The sequence below is a fragment of the Crocodylus porosus genome, unplaced genomic scaffold (genome assembly GCF_001723895.1).
Source record: "Crocodylus porosus isolate Cpor-Errol unplaced genomic scaffold, CroPor_comp1, whole genome shotgun sequence".
Classification (NCBI taxonomy): domain Eukaryota; kingdom Metazoa; phylum Chordata; order Crocodylia; family Crocodylidae; genus Crocodylus; species Crocodylus porosus.
This window is the reverse complement of record NW_017728949.1, coordinates 49,979,823-49,995,176: the sequence shown is the minus strand read 5'-3', so window position 1 is coordinate 49,995,176 and position 15,354 is coordinate 49,979,823. Positions and strand designations below refer to the sequence as shown.

Below are 15,354 nucleotides of genomic sequence, written 5' to 3'. Positions count from 1 at the left end.
AAGGTCCTGAGGCATTTCAAACAGATAAGCAGGCAAGTCAGAGCTAGAATGAGCCAATAGTGGCCCCCGCTGTGGAGCGGGCAGGCTCCACTGAAAGAAAAAATAAGTGGGGGCTCTGGTGCTTCCCTTCGTGGTAGCAACACCCTCCAGGACCTCCCGGCTGGGGTGCCAGCATGTGGGTGCTGCCCAGGGGGCTCTGCCATAGAGAGAAGCACCGGGGTTCCCTGCAGCTCAGGGGCTGTACAACCAGTCAGCAGCTAGTGAGACAGAGACAGTCAGGCTCCAGAAGAAAAGAAAATTCAGGCCCCTTGCCACTTTATTTTTCCTCAGCAGAGCCTGCCCATACAAGCTGCCACTGGGTCACCCAGCCCCTGAACTGTGGTGGGGGGCCCAGAGCTTCCCTCTACAATGGCAGTGCCCCCCAGGGCTTCCCAGGCAGGGTGCTAGCTGTGCAAGGGTGGCCCCAGCTCACAGGCAGCACCCGCCAAATCCAGTGGTGCACAGGGCACTGGAAGTCCAGGCATGCTTGAGGAAGCTCAGTTCTTGGCAGACTTCCAGTGACCTGTGCACTGTCCCCGCCACCTTCCTGCTGCCTGGGACCATGTGGAGACCAGCTGGCTTCCCTGGGAAGGTGGCAGGAAGGTGTCTGGGTGTGCTGGCAGCCAGAGAAGATGAAGGGGACAGTGCACAGGGCACTGGAAGCCCGCCAAGCCCAAGCTTCCTCAAGCACACATGAGCTTCCGGGGCCCCATGCACTGTCCCCATCGCCTTCTCCAGATCGGGCCCTTGTACATGTGAGGAATACTGCTGTACCTTGTTATGTAGCAAACTAAAATGCATGGGAAGTGTTTTAGTTTGCTACGTAAAAAAGTCATTTAAATCAAAATAAGTGCCGAACGTGGACATTGTTACACAATTAAATCATTAAAAAGGGCAAGTAAACCACTAAAACATGCCATTTCCTCACGTGTACAAGGGGCCTTAGTCAAATGTACAAGGGCCCTCTTATTCTATGACTATAAACAAGTCACAAGGGCAGAGTTTTGACAAACTATGTGTTTATATTCCTAAGCCTGTTTTATACATGGACCGCTTTATGTAGCCTTGTCAAGGGTGAGAAGTTTTGATTTCATTAAAGTATTCAGTCAAAGGATAACTAAAAATTCTGCATTTAAAGAAATACTTTTGCAATAAAAAACTAATCACAAATGTTTTGCAGGTTTGAGCTAGTAAATACATAAAAATCTGGGGAAGCTTGTGTTGGTTACATTCTACAAATTGACTGTTATAGATATTTTAGCTGTTAGCATGGGAGATGGATAGTGGTTTCAAGGCATCTAGTCAGTTATTGTGGAAAAAAAATGACAAGGTTAGTCTATGGCCAGTAAAGCACCTCATGTACACAAACTCACTATGTGTTTGTCTGCCACTTGGAACCATAATTTGGGATACCTCAGTACTTTTGAAATATAAATGGGGTGTTCTAATAAGGCATTAGGAAACGTCCCTGTGTAGTAACAAACCACAATAAAAAGAAAAACGAAAAAACAATAAAATCTGCTTGGGATGATTGAGTCTCAAGCATAGGAACATAGTTTAAATTTTAAAGGGCAACATTATAGCCTTCTCCTTTGCCTCATTTTTTTCATATGTTTTAATCTACTTACATTCACATATCCTTCATTGCATGCCCTTAGCAGCTAAGGGTGGTGCTACCAGAGTACCAGGGGATCTGTGGTGGGTGTACTTGTGACTGAGGAAGCCAATGCAGCCTTTTCTACAAGTCTCACATTTCATCACATCCTGTAGAACTGTCTCTTAGTGCTGTTGTGTCTTTCCCCTTGTATCCTTTTTCGGCTTATTCTTACATCATAAACGTTTGAAATGAATTAGGCTTTTCTGTACTTCGGCACCTCATTGCTGCCAATCAGTAACAAGAGATTCCTATTGATCAGCTGGTATGCTTTTGGTTTGTACCAGATACCACTTAAAAGTATTCTTCAAATGCTTCCTAGGACAACTGTGTTTCCTCTTCCTAAGCTGTAGTTTACTATGTGGCTACTGCTTGGGCATTTGAATATTATCGTGCTGGACTACATATTCAGTCCAGTACAGCTGAGCCTTCCGTTAATGCTGCCATATTCATGCAATTGATGTGTTACACCCATCCTTTTATCAGTATGTACCTGTTAAGCAGAAGCAAGATGCACAGGAATTTTTCATTTAGTCTCTCCCAGGCTGCTGAGTGTGCTTTCTGTATACCAACCAGACCTCATAGCCACACAGAAGTGTCATTGCTATCGCTGTTTTGTTGACCTTCAGTTTAGTAGGTAGTTTGATTTCCTACTGATTTCAAACCCTCTTACTGAGCTTGCCAAAGCCATAAGAACTTTCTAGCTATGAAAACTTATTTCCATGTAAATATAGGTCCACTAGACTGCTTTTGAGATGGAACAGAAAATGAAATCTTTGCTGCCAGGGAAATTCAGAAAAAGCGCCTGGAACAAGATCTCTAGTTGACCTCCATAGACACCTCCAGGTTTGCAGCCTAATAAAGTAGCTCAGCTCTCTTGAAAGTTTGTAGCAGTGCTTAACTAACTAGATACAGGAAAACATATTCTTTTATTCTTTGCTTCTCTAGAAATGTCTGTGGAGTATTCCTTGGTCCTTCATACTGGTGTTTGACAGTTGGCTCTGAGGTGTCAGTCATATTTTCAAAAGGAACATTTTGAGAGTAGGGTAACATTAAAATGTGTCTTTGAGATTTTGGGAGATGGTAAGATTTTAGAAAAATATTTCATAACACAAGCAATTCTGTTAGTCTAAATTCTGATCAAGTGCCAGAGCCATTTGTAAGAAAACAATTTTCTAAATATTACCAAAAACTATGCGCACTAGTACTGACAGATGGCTTAAGATAGACATTAAAATGGTCCACTTTAACAGTTTATGTTGGATTTGGTCACTGTTGTTGTGTTTAGATTAATAAAAGGAAAGCAAATGAAAAATGAAAAAAATGAGTGCATTGTCAAGTAAGACATACAGGATATATAATGTACTGATGTATTTCCAACTTTATTATGTAATACTATGTAGAGTGATATGGTGGAAATTTTACATTAAATAAATTATTCTGAACATCAGGGAAATGACTAGACAGTAGTGTAAAATCACTGCAATCAAGATATGTTAAAATCCATGTAAAGTGTTTGAAAATAATAGTTTAAACGTCCAGCACAATCCAAACCTAAATTAAAACAAGTTTCCCTTGCTTATACAAAATGGAGGCCTTGGTTCCTGTAACTGTTATTAAATAACATTATATAAAATTTATAAGAGAATAAAGTATGGCATATTTAACATTTGTTTGGCTCCTGTAAATTATTTACTTAGGCCCTTGCCAGACATGCAGGTAAAGGCCTAATGGGATCTGATGCGTGATGCACACAATTGTACTTCCTGCCATTCCACATGTATGGCAGAGGGCGTGATTGTGGGTTCATGCATCAGATCCCATCATGCTTTTTTCCTGGTGCAGGAGGAGTCTGGATACACAACCTACACTCCCCCCTGCACCACGTATCAAGCTCCTGTGGCTAGGAGCCCCCTCAGTTGATGGGGCTACCAGCTGGAAGGGCACACCTGGCCATACTTTCAATAAATGGAGTGATATGAGCTAGCCACAAAGTTATTCCACATTGTATCACACCATTAATTGTTTGAACATGTGGCTAGGTTAACTAGTTAATAACATCTTAAGTGTAACATGGAGCAAGGCCTTGGGTTACATTAAAATTTGCCTATGCTGCAGGATTATATATTTTCCCATTGCATAGCTGGGCAAATGCTACTAATTTATGATAATTCATACCACTAAGAAGGAATTTAATTTCTCTCTGAATTTTTTTGAGAAAGAAAACATCACAAGCAGACTAATTAAAAAAAACCCTTATGCCATCACTGGTGACCAAAAGAAGGTTCTCTGTTTCCACAAAATAGAAAACAAGAGGTTGTTGTATATGTTAGCATTTTGGATGACTCACTGTGCTCTTTCCAGGTTGATCTACACTTCATGAAAAAGATACCTCCTGGGGCTGAAGCTTCAAACATTTTAGTTGGGGAACTAGAGTTCCTGGATCGTGCTGTCGTGGCTTTTGTTAGGTTGTCCCCTGCAGTATTGCTTTCTGGGCTAGCTGAAGTTCCAATTCCAACAAGGTAAGTATTGATCGGTACTACTTCATTTTCCTAAAGTGTATTGCTTGGAGCTATAAAGCAGGATGATCCTTCAGCTTTGTTGTTTATCAGGTGATGAACTGGATTACTACCTTATAACAGGTGCATCTTTCCTGCCTTTTTAGAAGTATGTGTTCTTGGGTGTGTTTTGGAACTTGAGGCCTGTTGGTCAATGTTGTGTTTCTTCCTGGAAGTAGAAGAAGTTTATGTGCCAATCCATGTATGGTCCCTGAACATGGCTTAAGAGCCTCAGCATCTCTGGTAAACAACTGAAAAAGAGAGAATGGAAATTCTTTCCAGCATTTATATATTGCACAGCCCCCTGTTATACTGTTCTGTTCTTTTCTTTCCTGTGTCACAGCTTATTTCTATCTTCTGTTCCCTCTTTCAGAGGAAGCTAGGAAAGAGAGGAAGTTAAAACGTCTAGGTTTTTTTCATAAGAATAATTAATATTTTACTAAAACTAAAATGGGTGGAGATGCCCAGGAAAACTAATCAATGAGAGTGTTATCAGAATAGAAAGAATTACACAATAGTAAACAATTTAAGTATTAATGAGAATTCAGAAGCCATTGAATATTGTGCAAATATTTGGGATGATTGAATATTTCCTTGCTAAGGCCAAATTGTGGCCCATGTACAGAGGCATCATGGGGACCAAAATGGTAATGAGGCACAGTCACTCCATTTATTTTCTTACACAGTTGAAAGGAATTGTGGCCTTATCACCCCAATGGATGCACCAAGGCACTGGAGAATGTCTCCTATGTAGAGGTAAAACAGGAGCCATTTACTTTCCTAAGCAGAGGAGGAACCAAGAGGGAAACTGATTCTCACTTATGTTACCTTTCTGGACAACACAGCAATGATCAAATATTGTGGCAAAGGCCACAGTTGATCCCTGCCCCAGGCATTCATGACACAGTTGCTCTGTTCATTGGTCACTTTTTGCCGTTTGCCAGTTTTAAAAATTTGCTCAGAAAACCATGCAACTTAGGTGAGCATTCAAACCCCCAAGTAGTAAATAGGTAGGTTGAACAGTTTGAATGCTCCATTAATGGTGAAACATTTTATATAAATGTTTGGTGAATATTAGTAGAACTGGGTGAGATTTTTCTGCTGAAACATAGTTAATTGGAAAATGCCAGTTCATCTCAACAAAAACTTTTTGTCAAAATGCATCAATTTTAGGGAAACATCTGTTAAGAGATATATTTTCTTCAGGATGCAAGTTTGGTCAGAGAGAAAAGAAACACCTCCAGAAAAGCTAGTTGCCCAGTAATTTGAGTATCACCTGGGATATAGGAGACCAGAGTTCTAGCTCTGCTGTGCCGGACTAAAGCTGTAAGCAGACATTGTTCTTGGAGCAGGATCATTTGTTCCAGGATGTGCCCCAACATAGTTGATTGGCTTCATTGGGTGGCACAGACGTCTCCTCTTGTCCCAACTCGGGGCACGGGAGAGCAATACATGTGCCAAGCGAATCTCCTGCTGGGGGGCTAGTGTGGCACAGTTCTGCAAGTGGGGAAACTTGGGCAGATGCTCCTGGGGTTTCAGAAGCGTAATCTTGCAAGGGCATTCCTGGGGTATGCAGAGGAGGAACCAAGCCCTGGGAGCTTTGGGCTGCACATGCTCTCCTGCCATAAAGCAGACAGACATCCATCATGTAAAAGGAAACACAGTGTTTACCACCTATTTTTGTGTCCACAATTCTGAGCGTTTGTGGCATAACAAGGGTCAGGGACATCTGTTTGCTTGGACTTTTTGATGCTGTAACTTTTTTTATGGCAGCATAAAGACAACATCTGATTGCAGCATAAGATGTGAATGTAGTTTTCCCATATCCCAGATGAGTCGTGAGAAACCTTTTAAGAATGCCTATTTTTATTCAGAAAATGTTTCAAATGACAGATTCTGACTATAAGAATCCTAATTATTACCCAAGTATATTCATGGTAAAATATTCCACAGTCCAAACTTTGATGATAAGCATTTGGGGTATGAAATGGAGGGTTTTTAGTACGCAGTTAAAATAATAACAAAAGGCAATAGGTGTTATTTTTCTACCCTACATAGTGTTGTGCACATGCATATTTGGGATAACTTCCAAAATATTGCAAGAGTGATACATATGAATAAATTGAATAGCTATCTCTGTCAAAGGTATTTTTGCATGAAACTTTAACATTATGTACGTGGGTTTAGTCCATAAGGAAATTTGAGTACAAACAACCCAGTCCAGCAACAAAGCTCATTATATACATATGTTTCTGCCAATTAATATAAATTTCAATTTTTTATGTCAACATATTTAAATTATTGTGTAAGGATCCTCTGAGGCTGGTTATTTTTTATTATTTTGTTGACACTATTTCTTGTGGTTAAAGTTTTTAATGAATGGTTTTGTTTTTACATTAAGCTATTTCAGCTTTTCATTCTTAAAATATTTTGGTTTTGCCTTTTTTGTAGGTTTTTGTTTATTCTTTTGGGACCACTGGGAAAAGGCCAGCAGTATCATGAGATTGGGAGATCAATTGCAACACTAATGACAGATGAGGTATTCATTATATACAACTCTAGATTGAAATATCAGGAGGAGAAAAAAAAAACAAACTGAAGATAATGTAGGACCAAAAAGGTTCACCTGATTTTTGTTCTGTCTTTCCTTTCACAGTATTAAAGTGTAACCAAAGATAGGATTTGACGTCACAAATGGAAAATAGTTAATCATTTTTATGATGTGGAAACAACAACAGGATCCAGTTCGCAATTGCATAGCTGAATTGGTTACAGGAAAAGAATAGGAATGACTTGAGATATATTTCACCCATAGGGTATATACAGACATTTGGGGTGGTTCAGGAGAGGTGGATGACATTACAAATGGCCACTTGATCTAACTTATTTCACCCAGGTGTGAACCTTACACTTTGGGTGTAAACAGGAGTTCAGCTCCCAGCTGTAACTCAGAATGATTTTTGCAAAGCGTTCTGAGTTGCAACATTACCCTGGACCAAACAGAAGTTCACTGTTGGTTCCACGGGAGAGGGAAATCTAGCTGCACTGTGAGCCTGCAGTCAGGTTCCCATAGCAATGGCCAGGCTGTCTGCCAGTGCTCACTGTTGTCAGAATGGGAGCAGTGAAAGGCAGTGGAGGGAGCTCATTCTTGGGGCTCCCCAGCTGGTGCTGAAGGGTGGGGTGAGTTGAGTCCCCCCATCTTGGGGGGTGGGGAAGGGCTGCAATACACCCACCCCACCCTCCAGGGGACTGAAAAAATCCCAAACTGAACTCACTCTGCTCCCTTTCCCCTCTCCCGTTCTGAAAACTGTAACACAGGCTGGGAGCTTGGCAGACACAAGTTACAGAAGAACTACATTTTGTAATATCTTTATCTGATACCTCATGCAATGAGGGGGTCAGATTTTCACCCAACTGGCCATTTTTTTTAAGCTGTTTGCAGCCGTGCACTTGTGTTTGGTCACAGCTATAAACTGTTTTTTGTGGCCAGATCAGGCAAAAATTATCACTTTTGTCTGCACCCTTAGATACCTAGTGAGGTAGATCTAACTGTGAACTGTACAGAAGAAGTTCAGGACAGTTAAACTGGCCTAAAAATGGATGATCTAATCTGTGTTCAGTGTACCTCTGAGTACGGTCTCACCAGACCCGATCTAAGTTAGACTATCTAATTGAACTTCTGTACAGTTCCCAGTGTAGCCCTAGGGCTGAGAAAGCCCAGACACTGGCCCCAGCCCTGGGGCTGTGCTTCCCTTACTCTCACCCCTGGCACTGGGCTGTTTTTAGGCCCCCTGATCCCTTTCTCAGATTGACAACCCCCCCCACAGACCAGCCAGTGCCCACCCCAAGACCACCAAACTCATCATCCCACAGGCTACTCCTGGGGCCAGTTTTACTAGTGTTCACTGGTGCCAGGAGCTGAGGAAGTAAATTGGGAGGGGGGGAGGGGGTTGGTTTGCCAGAGGAGGGTTGTTCATCTGGGGTTGGGGTAAGGTTGGGGGCTAAAAATAGCCCCTGGTCCGCAGGGGTGAGGGAGAGAGCCCCTTCATCCCCCCCAGCCTCCTTGTGGACCCTGCTGGCCCCCCTGATCCCAACAAACCCTCCTGGACCCCACCAGCAGCCCCACAGACCCCACTTGCAGCTCCCTGATCCCTCCCTGTAGAACCTGCTAGCCCCCACATCCCCCTCAGAGCCTACCTGCCCTCATTGTCTCCCCAAGCCCCCCAACTAGCTTCTCCCATCCTGACTTACCTTAGAGCTGGTGGCCATTTTTAACTCAATCCAACCTCCCCCTAGCCTCCCCAAATGTCTGTACATACCCATAGGCTAGGGACAGACATTCAAAAAGCCTGAGCCTGAATTGATTCAATCTTTGCAGGTTAGTCTAATTTGAGTAGGCTGAACTGGTTTGAAACTGGACAGGCATTCTCTCTGGACTGAGGCAATTCAGACACATTCCTGCAGTGGCTCAGCCTAGAAGGTGGGGGACACTAGAGCAGCCCTCCCTTCCCTTCTGCAGGGAACTAAGCTGAGGGGGGATGTCTGCCTGCATGGTCCCAGGCTTTTCCCCACTGGCTGCTCAAGGGGCAGGAGTGGTATGAGCCCCCAGCCCTGTGCTGGCACTCTGAGGCAAGGGGTTGTATGCAGTGCATGCATCTCTTGATGATACAGAGCTTTTCAATCTCCCTTCCTGCCTCATCATACTGTCTGCAGCAAACTGACAGGTGAGCAAGCCACCTGGGGCAGAGGAGGGTGGGGGGCGGGCAGGCTGATAACAGTTTTTGTCACGTGATTAGCAAAACAATAGCTTTTTTCCATGTTACTTCAAACTTCTTAAGGAGCTTACCAGCTGACCTGTTTGTTAGCTCCAAAAGCCCGAAGTGGCCACTGTTCTCTCTGCTTATCTCAGTGAAATTGGAGAGAGTCACACACACAGACAACTCTTGGCATTAGCTAACATATCGCATGCTGGCTATGGTTTATGCTGTGGCAGAGAGGAGGAAGTGATCTCTGCTTAAGCAGGGAGTGGTGGGGGAGAGAGGGTGGTATGAGGAAGCCAGCAGACCCTGCTGTGCCTGCAAGTCTGTGCCGAGATCCAGCTAGGGAGCAGAGGGGAGGGGCCAGCCCTGCAATGGAGCAGAGAGTCCTGTCCAGCCCTGAGGGCATGCTGGGATTCTGGAGGACTCTGATTTAACTCAAATCAGCAAGGGGTCTGGGACAGATATTGCATAAACTGATTTGAGTCAAATCAGTGAAGTCTAATACTACATTCAACCAGGTTTATCTCAAACCGTTTTCAGACTGGTGTATGTGCACTGAACATCTGTTGTGTTACAGGTTTAAACCAGTGTCTGATCACTTAAACTGGTTTATATGTAATGTCTGTCCCTAGTCATAAAGAATACATTTTTAAAAGATAAGATGCCATTTTATATAGTTACATTCAGTGGAATCAGTCACATTTTGAACTGTCAATCTTAGGAGTATAAACATTATACTTTATTAATGAGGCCCGTTATAGTGTCTGTCTCATTAGAAGTGACAGCCTGTTCAATATTGTGATTTATTTTTTTTTTACAAAGAAGTGGGAAAATTGATAAATTGTATTCCTTACAAGAGAAAGAAGTAGAAATATGAAAGAATTTACACTTACAATCTTATTTATATGTAAATGAGAGTTTCATATATTTCTGGCTTTTGTTTTCCTTCAACAGGTATTTCATGACGTAGCATATAAAGCTAAAGATCGTAATGACTTGGTCTCTGGAATTGACGAGTTTCTTGATCAGGTTACAGTTCTCCCTCCTGGAGAATGGGACCCAACAATTCGAATAGAGCCACCCAAAAACGTTCCTTCTCAGGTGGGTAAATTACACTTAAAATTCAACAAGCACTTAAGTGCTTAGCAAGCAGGTGAAATGTGAATTATCTATATATTTTTTTTGCTTTTCAGATTAATCCCTAATCCATTAAGAAACTATTAAGAGCTGAGGATAAGAATTCTCTGGTGGGAAGACTGTTGTTTATAGTTTTATGAAATCACACAAAATAAAATGCACTCAGTTTGGTTATGTGATGCTTAGATACTCAAGAAAATTGGTGATTTAGAATATCTGAGAGACTGCAGTCCAACCAACCACACTGTCATTTAATTATTTTATTTTTACCTTTGTTCATTTCTCAGTTGCTCTAGTGGTTTAATGAATGTCTAAATGTTTTTGTTCACATGTACGTCTCTGAAATTATGTCATTATAATCTACATACGCTTTCTGTAGAGCAGAGTATAAAGTATAATCTTTATACTCTTTCTTCTATTATGATTACATGCTTCTTGAAAATAGAAAATTACAAGAGATCTAAAGTCAATATTAAGATATCAGTTACACAAAGCAAAACACCATGCTGCAACCCTGTGAAGAGGATGAGAGGATAAGCACAACTGTTACTTAGTACCTGATTGAAAACTGATCACATACAAAGGTAGTGAGTGTGGTATACAAATGGATACAGGGCATATTAGACTATTAAAGATAGCTCATGGCTTTGAATAAACAATTACTTTTATACTTTAGAAGGCATTAAGCTGTCTAGTTTTCAAAGAGAGGAACAGTTAAAAGCACTTTTACCCTTATTCTGGTCTTATCTCAAATAAGAAAGTAAGATAAGACTAAATCAAAATAGGAAAATCAGTAGAACTGTCTTTCATAGAAATGGTAAATAAATCAGAAGATTGAGAAACCTATTGTTACTTTGTACAAGCACAGATATTTTTTCTTGACTTCCCAGAGAAACTATTTTTTTCGTCAGGAGGAAGTATAAGCAAACCCAAGAAAAAGCGCGGAGTAAATATATATTTTCTTATTTATTAAATTGCTTTTAATTAAATTATTTTGCTTTTGCTGAGTTGCTACTTTTTAGTAGAAGTACAATGAGCAGGTAAGAAGGAAATCTGAGCATAACATAATGATATTTTCATTTCCCTAAAATTTTTTCCTGGAACAGAAGTTTTTAGTCCAGGTTCAAAATTCTTTGCAGCTGGTGAGCTACTTGTGGTATTTTCATATTATGGCAAAGTTTGGAGAACCTTCATGAGACTTATCTAAAGCAACTGAATGAAGGCTTTAACCTAAATTTGGACTTAATCCTGTGCCCTTTATACTGAGCATTAAAGACCTAGGATATGTTGCATACGGAGCTAAGACATTCTGAAACATTTAAGAAATTTCAGAGGAAGATGTACAGAAGCTTAACTAAGGAGGGTGACTTGGGCACCAGCCCTGGGTACTGGTGCAAAAATAGTAGCTACTCCTGTTGGTTTTCCAGCTATTGTCCCACCCTGGCAGCCTAGCTGTGGCGGCTGCCCTGTTCACTGTTGCTGTCCAGGGCTGGACTGTGGCTGTCCAGTTATGTGGGTAGTTCTAGTTACTAGTTTTTTTGCAGTGCGAAGTCCTTAAACAATTACTCCTTAGTAAGCTACTCCCTTTCATACCTGCATGGAAATTTTTTGCAACTAGAACTAGAATTACTGGAACTGGCTTTAAACTTGCATTACAGCAGTGATAGCCTGGAACTAGTGCAGGATACAAAACATGATGAGCTTTGTGAATGTTCAGTTGGCAAGCCAGTGCAGAAATCTGTGCTGCTGTGGTTACATTAGTTTAAGATTGATTTTGGCGTGTGTACTTGAACTATAGTCATACCACTGCAGTATAGATAAAACTTCATAGAACTCCTGAGAAACTGTCTTAAGATACTCTTCCCACTTCTACTGCTTGGAAGCTGCTCCTGCAGGTCTCACCCACCTCTTTTTGTATGAAGGCAGCACAGCCTCATTCTAATTATAATACCACACACACAATAGAAACCTAGATACAATTTTAAATGTGTTTCTTTTTTACTTAATGGATGGAAACTAAAAAGGGAAAATAACTATATCTCTTGCCTTCTTTTCATGCTAAAATCATATTTGGATGATTAAACTGAGTAGTAAAAAACTTTCCTTTCTTGTAGGAGAAACGTAAGATCCCAGGAGTGCCAAATGGGACAGCAGCTCATGGGGATCCAGAACCACTTGGAGGGCATAGTGGACCAGAATTGCAACGGACTGGAAAGTTAGTGGGATATTATGTTATATGAGAGATGGTTTTTTTAAGCAGTATGCATCCAAAGAAAGTGTATTGGCCTGAATTTCTCTCAACTACCCTGATTCAGCATGCCACTGTATTCACTGCAATGGAGTTATTCCTCATTACATGGTTATCAGGTTGTATATTATGTAGAAATACCTGGTATATGTTGAGTATCAGAAGTAGAATAGTTGTGGTATCCTGACAGTCCACCCAGGCTAATATACCATGCTTCTTAGCAAGTAAATTTAGTCCAGGCAGAGTGCTGCACTAATTCAGTTACACTGCTTTTCAGAGCTACCTTGGTTATCTTTACACAATACTGCATAGTGAATGAGATGAAAAGAAATAAGGTATTAAACTAGCAATTTTCACTTTTTGTTTTCTATAGAGTATGCTTTCTATCCTTTTAGTGAACATGAGCTCTTTTTTTAATACTATGAGATGATCATATGACTGGTAATCATGATTAAAGCTACTTGTTTCATTTACATATGCACTGTAATGCACATTGACCTATTTTAATGCACATTAAAGCATTACAAAAAATGCACTTTTGCTAATGCATCTTTTTCCAGAACCTCACAATGGAGGCACTAGATTTAACATGCAATAGCAAAAGTGCATTAATGAACATGTAGACACACCCTCTGGAGTGAAAGGAAAGTCAGAAGTAGCTGCTCTCATACACTTTAAAAAATATACTCTTTTGTTGCTGAGCTTTTTCAATGGTTGAATACCTTGCTCAGGTGGCAACTGGGGTGAGTGGCTGGAAGCTCAGAGGTTGAGAGTTCAAGGCTACAGCAGAAACACTCTTCTCTGACTGCCAATGAATTTGCAAGGTCTGCTAAATACTTTGTCACAAGGACACGAGAAAAGAAAGGAAGTGATTGAATTGTGCAGCTCTGGCTTTAAATACAATAAGCCAAAATCTCCCCTCAGATAAGCAGCTCTGAAGGTATGTGTTTGAGGGTAGATTTGTCCTAAAGAATATGTGCATGCTCTTTTTTTGCATGTATTATAAGCACAGCGGTTTCAACTGGCTGTGAGACTAGTAACCACACTATGTATTTAATTTTCTTTTCACTCTCCTTCAGTTTTAAGTCTTGTTTAAGTACATTGAGCTGGAAGTGTATGTGGAACAGCTGAAGAGGTGATAGCAACAGTTTTTTTAAACCATCTTTTCAGAGACACCATTTATCTTAGGAATGGCGAAGAGCCAGTCATCTTCCTCTCAGTAAAATTTAGAGCAGTGTCGATGTGGCTCTGAATTGTACCTGCCTGACTAAAGTCCCAAAGGCCATTCTGACACCAAAGGATTGTCCAAAGACAGAGGCTCTTTAGCCCTGGAACACCCGGTATGCAAGGATCCTGGAGAAAAAAGAGTATTGCAGAATCAGTCTGTCAATGACACCCAAGGGGTATTTCTGGGTAGGTGGCTTAAACCAGATTTGGCAGCTGTGTACAGGCAGACTGGATCAATGCAGAGAGATTGAAGAGTACAGTCCAAACCATGGCTTTTATTTACTGAGTATACTTGGTCCTTTACAAATGGCAAAGGAAGACACAAAATTTCGTCACAGAGAAGTTCATCTAATGAAAGATTTGAATGAAAAATTTATTGTTTATTTGATAAAGGGAGAGAGAGAGTTGCTGCCTACTGTAAGCAGCACCATAGGAGAAAAGTAAAAAAAATATATATATTCTTTCCCCTTTCTTTTTCTTAGAGTTTTTGGAGGACTGATTATGGACATAAAAAGAAAAGCTCCCTTCTTTTGGAGTGACTTCAGGGATGCTTTCAGCCTACAATGTCTCGCATCATTTTTGTTTCTCTACTGTGCTTGTATGTCTCCTGTCATCACCTTTGGTGGTCTGCTGGGAGAAGCAACTGAAGGTCGTATAGTATGTGTTTTACTTTAATCTGAAATTTTAAAACGCATTGACTTTATTAGGTATGTGATTAGTATATTCCTAATGTGGCATAAATCACCTTTAAAATATTACGGTCTGCATGTTTGAAGGCTACAAACTAAGTTGCTGCATACAGGGCTTGGAATCTAAGGAAATATACATAAGCTCCTGTTTGTTTCATGTGCAGAGTGCAATAGAATCTTTGTTTGGAGCATCCATGACTGGAATAGCCTACTCGCTCTTTGGTGGACAGCCTCTTACAATACTAGGCAGCACAGGACCAGTTTTGGTGTTTGAAAAGATATTATTCAAATTTTGCAAGTAAGTGAAATCATTTTCATATTTAAAAGTTTCAGGGAACATTCTTCGTGCAATGTGGTGCATATGGCTAAATAATAGCTGCAAATCATTTGGTGTCATGAGGATGATTTAACTATGCGTAATGTAAGTGAGGTTGTCCCTTTCATGTGTGACATCATGAGCTCCTTTTTAATTGATGGCAATCTAATATAAAATTCAAAATATAGCAGTTAAGGGCATGATCCTCATCCAGAGGTATCAGCACCTCATGGAGTAAGATCAGAAGTCTTGATTGTGGGAAATAGAGCTTAGACTTTTAGAATATGTCTATGCAGGGCAGCAGTACGCTCCATTGGTATGCTACTGGCCATTTTCCACATGCACATCCCTCTGCCCCTGCTTGACACTCCAAGTGTGCAAATACACTCTGGGATGTTCCCCCTTTTCTTGCTCTTGAGACATCATCTTCCAGCATGGGAGTGGCATGCTTAGTACTATCCTGCCTGGCACATGCTGCTGCTACTGTACAGTCGCACAGAACAGTTTCTCAGTGATGAGAAGCAAAGAACCTGTTAATTACATCAAAGCGAGGGTTTTTTTTGCCTTTTATAAACCTAGTTTCATAGTTTGTAGGGTTGGAAGGGATCTGAGCAGACCATCAAGTCTGACCTCCTGCCATGGCAGGAAAGAGTACTGGGGTCAAACAACCCCAGCAAGGTGATTGTCAAGCCTCCTCTTAAAGACCCCCAGGGTAGGAGCCAGCAC

At 41.1% G+C, this 15,354-nt stretch overlaps 1 protein-coding gene across 4 annotated transcripts in view; it reads left to right on the top strand.

Annotated features, from left to right (window-relative positions):
• Nucleotides 1-15,354, top strand: part of SLC4A10 (solute carrier family 4 member 10) — a 337,292-nt gene that overhangs the window by 250,277 nt on the left and 71,661 nt on the right. For all 4 annotated transcript variants that reach the window (XM_019554513.1, XM_019554512.1, XM_019554511.1 and 1 more), the window contains exons 8-13: nucleotides 4,058-4,215; nucleotides 6,703-6,790; nucleotides 9,966-10,112; nucleotides 12,263-12,363; nucleotides 14,106-14,280; nucleotides 14,477-14,610. In XM_019554513.1, the coding sequence (XP_019410058.1) occupies nucleotides 4,058-4,215; nucleotides 6,703-6,790; nucleotides 9,966-10,112; nucleotides 12,263-12,363; nucleotides 14,106-14,280; nucleotides 14,477-14,610 (803 nt within the window). The remainder of the gene's footprint in view (nucleotides 1-4,057; nucleotides 4,216-6,702; nucleotides 6,791-9,965; nucleotides 10,113-12,262; nucleotides 12,364-14,105; nucleotides 14,281-14,476; nucleotides 14,611-15,354) is intronic.